Source organism: Ascidiella aspersa, chromosome 7, assembly GCF_963924565.1.
Source record: "Ascidiella aspersa chromosome 7, kaAscAspe10.2, whole genome shotgun sequence".
NCBI lineage: Eukaryota > Metazoa > Chordata > Ascidiacea > Phlebobranchia > Ascidiidae > Ascidiella > Ascidiella aspersa.
In genome coordinates, this window is record NC_139453.1 from 17,950,906 (window position 1) to 17,959,671 (window position 8,766).

General features: G+C 32.9%; 1 protein-coding gene across 1 annotated transcript in view; it reads right to left on the bottom strand.

Moving 5' to 3' along the window:
• Positions 1-6,815, bottom strand: part of LOC146138115 (phosphatidylinositol-binding clathrin assembly protein LAP-like) — a 63,591-nt gene extending 56,776 nt beyond the window's left edge. The window contains exons 1-2 of the mRNA XM_083394298.1: positions 6,658-6,815; positions 2,263-2,405 (exon numbers count right to left, since the gene is read on the bottom strand). Of these exons, the coding sequence (XP_083250424.1) occupies positions 2,263-2,405; positions 6,658-6,787 (273 nt within the window). The 5' untranslated portion in view covers positions 6,788-6,815. The remainder of the gene's footprint in view (positions 1-2,262; positions 2,406-6,657) is intronic.
• Between the last annotated feature and the right edge of the window lie 1,951 nt (positions 6,816-8,766).

Here is an 8,766-nt window from a genome sequence, read left to right on the forward strand (position 1 = left end):
CTCATATTTACAAACTTGAATTTGGATAAAGTTTAGAGACCTTAAGGGACACTTGAAAAGAAAAAAAATGTTTATGTTCCGAGCGAAAAGGTGAAAGACTGCAAATATTTAGAAACCCAATTTTTTATTCGTTTATCCTTTATAGCAAGATCTGTCAAATAAGCCTAAAATAAATCTTTAGACTTATTGGAAAAAGGTTTTATAGCCAAAATGGAACTCATACTTTTTTGGTTACAATTCCCCTAATAAATGTATTCATTATCTGCGCTCTTGTACTTATGAAAACTCTTTGTATATATTTCGTATGATTGTTTAGAAAGGATTAACAGAATATGGCTCTTCAGGAGACACTAAGATGACTTGTAGGAAATTTGTTTGAGCAATATGATTCAGCTGAACAAAATATTTCTTTTAAAACTATTATTTTGTCCCACATTGTTAGAGCTGTTCAATCCTTAGGACTAACCACCGTTTTTGTCCTAGATTTTTATTTACTTCATTGATACTATCTGTCTATTGCTTAAATGTTTTTTTTTAATTCTTACTTGGTTACTTGCTGCAGCCTATATACTGATTTGTTAACAATTGAGGATGAAACCTGCTTCGGTGATTTGCTGCATGATGAATCGGAAAAGCTACCAGGGATGACTTTTTTTTTAAAAAATTGGGTTTCTAAATATTTGCAGTCTTTCACCTTTTCGCTCGGAACATAAACATTTTTTTCTTTTTAAGTGCCCCTTAAGGCCTCTAAACTTCATCCAAATGCAAATTTGACTCCAAAAATGGATTCCTTGACCCCAAAAATGGTAGGAAACATACTTTTCCTTCTATATTTACTTAAATTATAGCGTTTAAATGTACATTTCCATTTTGGGGGTGTCCGAAAACCCCCTCTAGTGGCCAAATTTCAAAGTGCCATAACTTCCTAACAGATTGGAATTTTTTCGAATTTTTTTTTTGCAAACTTATTTTTTTGAGCTATATTTTGCACAACGTAAATAACATGAAAATCTGAGACGGGTGGTTACAAAATTTCAATATTTGTGATGATTTGATATGGAATACCCCGCCTACCAGAAAAGAAGGCAATTTGCATTTTCTAAAAAGTTAACCACAATTCACTAAATGCCAACCAAGCCCATAATTCGACATTTTTACAATTGTGATTCTTTGGAATTTTACATGAATTTAACTAACAGTATGCCCATCAAGGTTCGTTTAATTTTGCTTAGATTGGTAGTGAAAACTTAGTCCCAGAAAAAGAAATTTTTTTTGAGGGAGGTAACGTTTGCAATTATTAACCACTTACGGTTCTCTTATAGGCTTATAGTCCATTCTAAAGTAATACAGTTAAAAGCACGGTTGTTGTAGCACAAAAGTCTGTCAACTGGAGGTCCTAATGTCTTGTTACTACATCTTTCTCAAGCAAGTTGTTATATTTTGAACGAATAAAAGCAGTTCTGACTTTTCTTTTGAAAGAGACACATATCTAATAATTATGCGGATACAGGTCTCTTGCTAAATCCAACACATTAGGTACAATTGTCCACTCTTTTGATATCTCAAATCATACTTCATTGCTTTTTTTCGATCACACAAATTTAAAGTAGTCACACAAATTTAAAGTACAAGGAACACAATTAGTGATAAAGATCTGGCATTACAAAATATTTATTCATTTGGATTTTTCTGCTGTAGTGCAACCGAGTACTTGTTTAAATGACATTTATACTCAGCATGGAAGCGGTTTTTACATACGGAAATTAACTACTTAATTTCAAGAACTGTTGATAAAAGATCTTTTCTATACTGTTTTTTTTAGATATGTCAGTAAAACAAGATAGAATGGTGCGTGAATCACATAAAGTTTGAAATATAGTATGTCACAGTGCGATGTGCCTATATTAATAGTACAGCAATACAATGAAAAAAATAAAATGTGAATATTTCAAAAACCTGATGTGCTAGAAAAACAACAGAAGGGCATTTTCAGAATCAGCGTCGAAAACACTTTAAAAATCAACCTATCACATCTCAGTTTAAAATTTGCTGTTGACCAGTGATTACTTATTTATTTATACTAACTTAAAAGACAGTTCAACTATTTCACCACTCTGCATATAAACTACTTATCTTGTGAGATCATTTTATGACATCATATTTAGAGCAAAATTTTGAGCGCCCCTATCAAAAACAAAAGTGGGCTTCTATGTAATAATTACATATATATATACTAAATATTTTACTTTGGTAATATCTTACTTCATTGCCATAACACATTAAATGGTGAGTAGTAATTAATGTCTTGAACACTGTGACCCATTTAGGCTGTTTGCTTCGTTCAATCAAAAGATCAGCAAACTCCGGAATGTCAACATTTGATTCATGAGTCAAAGAATTTAAATCTGAAAATGTTTGGTTGTTCAAATGTAAAACAATAAAATTTAAATCCAAATCTTCTATTGAAAACAACTGGCATAAAGCAACATAATCTACATTATAATTGTCAAGATTTGTCTGCAAGTGCGGGTTCAGGATTTTGCACTCATCTGTTTGCCAATGCTAGCACCCCGTACAAAAGCTGATTGACATTTTTTGCACCATGGGCAAAGTGTTCCCCCTAAGCAATTTTGGGATTTTTTTGGTGGAAGTATGCAAGCAAAAAAAAGTTCTTATTTTTTACAAACTGTGATCTCCAGTTGTGTACTGGAACCAGGGGCGTATCCAGAAATTCAAAAATGGGGGGGGTTCCGAATTTTCAACTTAGGGAATTTCCCGTTGTTTTTTTGTCTGACGTTAATGACGTCATAAAATAGCGATGGTAATGACGTCATAAACAAGAAAAAAAATCATCCGAAACAGTTTAACGTCCAGCAAAAGCGAACATTTAGACGGAAAGCGAACAGGAGTGTTATCGACAATCCTGCCAGGCGACAGCTGCGAAACCGCATAGTGTGCAATCGTCAACTCCAGGCGAAAAACTAAACCAAGACCGTGAAATATGTGTGATTGATTTTGGTAGATCCATGTCCTGGACTAGGCTAAATTACAAGCACGTCTTTCGCCACCTGCAACACTAAACGAAGATAGTTTTACCCGGGTGTTTTTTGCGATTAGCACGACATATAAAACTATTTTGAAAAAACGGTCAAGTTTAATAATTATTTAATTTAGTTCAGTGTGTGATAAGCGTTTTAAGTTTGGGCGCACCTGGCGAGCGAAGCGAGCGCGATTTTTTTTGGGGGGTATAATGGCGTTTCTTTTAAATTTCTTGCAAGTTTTTATTACATTGCCGAAAATGAAAAATGTTAAAAAATATATGTCAAATATTTTTGAATACGTTTTCGGTTTGTCCGCGACGCAATTGGCAGCTTTCCACGGCGCAACGGTAAAGAAGCGCTAATCTAGTTCAAAATACAACATCAAAACGTTAACAAATGGGATGTAGTAAAATAATTCGCGCTAAGCGCGAAAAATTTCGCACTTGCGTAGTTAAAATAGTCAAAAAGTATTTGAAATGAACTCGTGAATAGTTTGTCAAAGAGGCGACGGGCCCGATACAGTAGGTTGCCGACCCCAGTCTTATACCAACATCTGATATTAACGCAGACAACAAACAGCGAGAAACATCAGCACCGTCTAACTCGACGTTTTCAGAGAGAAAAAAGCGGAAACCGCTTGATTTATATTATTAATTGTTGAACACACACGCTGATTAGCCAACCTGAACGAATAACAAAAGGCGAAAGAGAAAAACTATCTAGCGTTTCAAGAAAACAAAAGACGAAAAACGGCGTTTTCCGTTTGATTTTGGTTTCGCATTAGCTCAAGACTTGTGACCCAATTACATTTAAAAACACGCAGCTTCGGACGGTGAGTAAAACCCTGACAAAAACGAACAAAAACGATAATGTCACTTACGAAAAAGGGGGGTCCGAACCCCCCCCCTGGATACGCCACTGACTGGAACCCACATATTCCCTTTTTGCAAGGATTATTAAATATTATACCGTAAGTACCCCAAGTTTATTATACCTAAGTTTGAAAAAAGTGCCATTATTAAGCTCTGTACAACCAAAAAAGTGCCCAAGTGTGATTTATTCAAGCTATGTTTGCACAAAAAAGTGCTTAAATCAAGTTTATTTCTGTTAAATATGTGAAATAAGTACTCTAATCTGTTTTACTCAAGCTACATACAAAGTAAAAAATAGTCCAAATACTTTAATAGAGTTGTGCGTGAATAAAAAACAATGTGCGAAGTGCCCAAATGTATTTTATTTGAACTACATAGAAACCAAAAAGTGCCAAAAATTAGTTGTACTGATGATTTAACAGGTTTAACCAATAAATTTTTATTTACAATGAAGTAAACAAAAATTTATCATTAACTTTTAAGGGTTCATAAGCTAAAAATCTTATCTTAAAAAAAAGAATTGACAAAATGTTGTCTATATCATATTATTGCATGGTACACAAAAATTGGGAGTGGAATAATAAAAGCTTAATAAAAAAGAAGCGCATATATAAATGGTATTTTTTCATTTATTGTTCATACGTTTAAGTTACCTATTATTTACATGTTATGTAAATGTTCATTGTGAGTGGTAAATGTGCTGCTCTAAAAAGAAGAAGAATTTTTGAAATCTGACTTATTTTTATGAGCATGGCCAAGTATGTAATATAGACTTTTTACCTGGTAATAGAAGCTATGTAATGTTTTTCACACCATAAGTAAAAATCTTTTGTGTAAGACATACAGTACATGTTAATACACATGTTACCATGATAAAGCATTGTTAGTGATTTTGCAGAAAACTATTCATTTGTGTTGCAAAATGCAGTATACAGCCAGACCACAACACACCCCTTTGTTCTTTATTACAGACCAGAAAGTTTAGATCTTTTAATGCACTTTAACTTTGTAGTAACTTCAGACTGCTTGAAACATGACACAAAAGCAGTGCATTGTTTCCAAAAACACATGGTACATTCCTTAAAGGCCAAAGTTTCTAATAATATGCTAGGAGTGCTTAAATGTCACATTAATTCTTGCATAAACCTGAAAAAAAAAGATTTGTGTTGCAACCGACCGTGAGTTAAAAAATAAAAATCAAGCGACCAATGGGCGCAAACAAACTAATGTAGTAATTTATACATCAATATGGTATTTATTAGGGTTGGGCATTTGACCAATCAAATAAAATCCGGTCAATTGACCGGCCAAATACTTGTCAAATAGGTCAAATACTATACACATTATCAAAATGCAATTGAAGTTAAAAATAAACCTTGATTTTAACTTTAAATAAATATATGAACGTTTTGGCTCAGGTACAATGGTTTGTAAAACAAAAACAATTTATTTTTGACTATCAATAAGAATATTTGCAACACCATGTCCATCTTATAGCAATACTGTAGCAGTAGCAATTTTTACCACTACTACAACCACCAAGTTTATTAACGAAATTTAACAACAAGTAAATGCATCAGTAAAAAAAAATATTATTACTCCTCGTCACAACTTTTCTCACTATCTGATTTTTCTAAATCATTACCAGAGTTCACTAAAGACAAGGGATTTGGTTCTTCTAAATTTCTAAGTAGCCTAAGATTGTGGTATACCCCAACTAGTGTTTCTATTTATGAGAAACGTGATTCATCATATACATGCATTTATTCTAAAGTTCTAAACAAAATAAATCTACTTTGCTTTTACAAAACTTTGTTATTACCACATAACATGTGTTTGCATAAGGTAAACCCTACAATTTTATATTTAAATTCTTTAAAAAAGTTACTAATCAAGATTATTAACAACTCAAATTACAAAAGAACCCTTAAATTTACAACATTTGAAACCTATATTAGTATTTAACCGGTTAAATAAAGTGCGGTCATTTGACCGGTCAATTGACAGGCTTGCCAACCCTAGTATTTATATCAATATATTACTAATTGTTCCAAATCTTGTCAAAAAAATTATTTTTAGGTGAAAATTTGTCAAAATTTCTCACTTTTTAGGTAAAAAAATAATCGACCTACTGCTAAGTACACATTTTGTATTAAATTAAAAACTGTCCTGGAATTTTTTAATTTGGCGCCCATGTCCTAGACACCCACCCCCAATACGCCCCTGAAAATTGTGATCATGTGTTGTTTTTTGGGCTTGCACTTCCAAAAAAAATTGCACAAATACCAAACATTTTGCAAAAAATGCACAAGTGCCTAAGTGCACAAAAATGCATTTAGCGCGAACACTGGTTGTATCACAGCAGGGTAAGTTTATTGCAGACAATAGATAGGGATGGTTGTTTATTTTATGAGCAAGCAGAGTAGGCTTTTGTAGTTTTTCTGCAGGACTAAGCATTTTCTGTATGAGGAAACATTTTAACTGTTCGCTGGTTTTCATTTATTTTTGCAACTAATTTACTGCCTACGGCATATTAAACCTATTCAAAGCCCACAAAACTCAAGTTTTTTAAAAGTAACTATTGTTTTATACAGTAAGCATGTAACATTTGACTTAGCTTGACACAATCTACTCATTGGACATGATATTTTTATAAGAAAAACCTAGTGAGTCCACATTTGCAACCTGAAAACAATAAAATACTTAATAGTTTATATAACAGTACAAGAAAACATTGTACTTACAATCCAAATGCTTTTTTTTAGGTCCCATAACTTCACTAGTAGTTGCTTTACATATACTTTTGGACATGTCGGATCCAATTATAGTATGTTGTGCAGCAACAATTCTATCTCCAATACTTTGACCAGCCATCTTGGCCACATAAATTAATCATGTAAAACACCCTAAGTTATACAAAATTTATTTAAATTGGTTATTCAACATAACAAGGTGTTATATTTTACCAGGTTTTTTATGTTACCAGCACAGTCACAAGAATCTGCTGTTAATTTAAGGTTAAAATTTATTGTATACAAAGTTCAGCTGAATGATGGAAACTAATCTCTCTGCATATAAGGCTGTGAATAGTTTTGTCATTTTTTTATGACTTAGTGAGACAAAAAGGACTTGCATATATTGGGTTGCACTGCAAACAGAATAATTGTTTGATAAGTTAATAATGTCATACAAACAAAATCAAACATTTTTTACAATCTTATTAGCTTGTCAGAAAATAATGCAAACACACATTTTCAAGACACAGTTAGTATGCATGGCCAGACATTGATGTGCATCCATTTAAGTTAGATTGTTTTTAAGCCAAGCTTTGTCAACAACTTTGAAACTGTTTTTTTTTTATTTAAATAAAATGCAAACACAACCTGTTAACAGTTAAGTACTATGTAACAAATATTATAACATAACGACTGCTAGTGCATTGTCAGTTTTGCTTGGCAGTATACTTGTGCGAAACCAAATTGAATGCTAGCGTAATGTTGCTGTTCAATAACCTTGTGCTTTATTTAAACTGAGGTCAACACATTTTGGAAAGCAACTTTTTTTGTTCCACACACTCATTTCTGCAACCTTTAGCATATGAAATGGCCATTTGATCATTTTCTTAAAAATATAACCTAGTCTATGCAATAACACCTAACTAAAGTGTCTAGGCAAAACAAAAAGTCAAAATTACTTTGTGAAAAGCAAATACATTCCTTACAAAATTCTTATTTTTATTATACTAACCAGCAGTTACCACATATATCAGTATACTGTGCAAAATATGCAGCCTTTAACAAAAACTGTTGCGTAATATGTCCACCAAAAGCACTTGGCATATCAATTTTATAAGCTTTTACAAGTAGGAATAAACCAAAGGTTCTCAACCTGAGTGGTATACACACTACTACAGGGTTGTTCCTAAGCAAAAATTTACACTCGCCAGCTGGATGAGCTGCAATCAATCGGCACTCGCCCAGACGAAATAACACTCGCCAAATTTGTTGGCATGCCATCTGCAAATTTTCGTCCTAGCGCGGTCATTTATTTGGTTATCATTATTCTGTTTTGTGGTTTTTCTACGTAAACAGCAGTTTTTATAAAAGTCTGGTTGTTTATTTCCAAGTACGGATGAACAAATTAATGACCCATAAAGCAGTTTATGCTTAAGACAATGTTTTAGCGAAATATTTTCAACAATCTTTAGTGAAAAAAATAACACTGACAATTTAGTAGCCACGGCCTGCCTATTTTCCTTTTTTTTAAATCCTCGCGCTCTCTTTTTTTCGTATTCTGTTTTTTCTGTGCTTGAAGGACGTTTTAACGCAGGTTGTTTCATGCCACAAACAAAACGCCACATTTCGCCTAACACTATAGTTTGTAGTACACAAGTAGACGATATTTTCAATTATCGTAGTGTAGAGGTTTTGGTCCCTCAAAACATAAAAAACACCGCTTACAAATATTATTAGAAGATATTTGCATTGAAACTCATTGTTAGCAAAAACTGTAGCAATTGCTCTTAATTTTGTAATACAAACAATTAAATAAATACAAAATAGTAGAATTATTATCCTGGGTACATCGCAAGTCCAATAAACTTTTCCAAAGGCGTCAACGACTGGGTTAAACATTTAGAAATTAACAATGTTCAAGTTGAACGATAAACCTTATACCTATTGGCCACTGCAGCAATGACACCTTTGATTGTTTGCCGGTAAACAATTTTTTTTAAACGGGACAAAGAGTCTTTATTATGAGCTTCGAACGTGACTTCGATTAACCTTATTAGTTGTGTAGTGTTGAATGTATTTGCGTTTTAGTTTTTAGGAAAATAACTGGCGATAAGTATT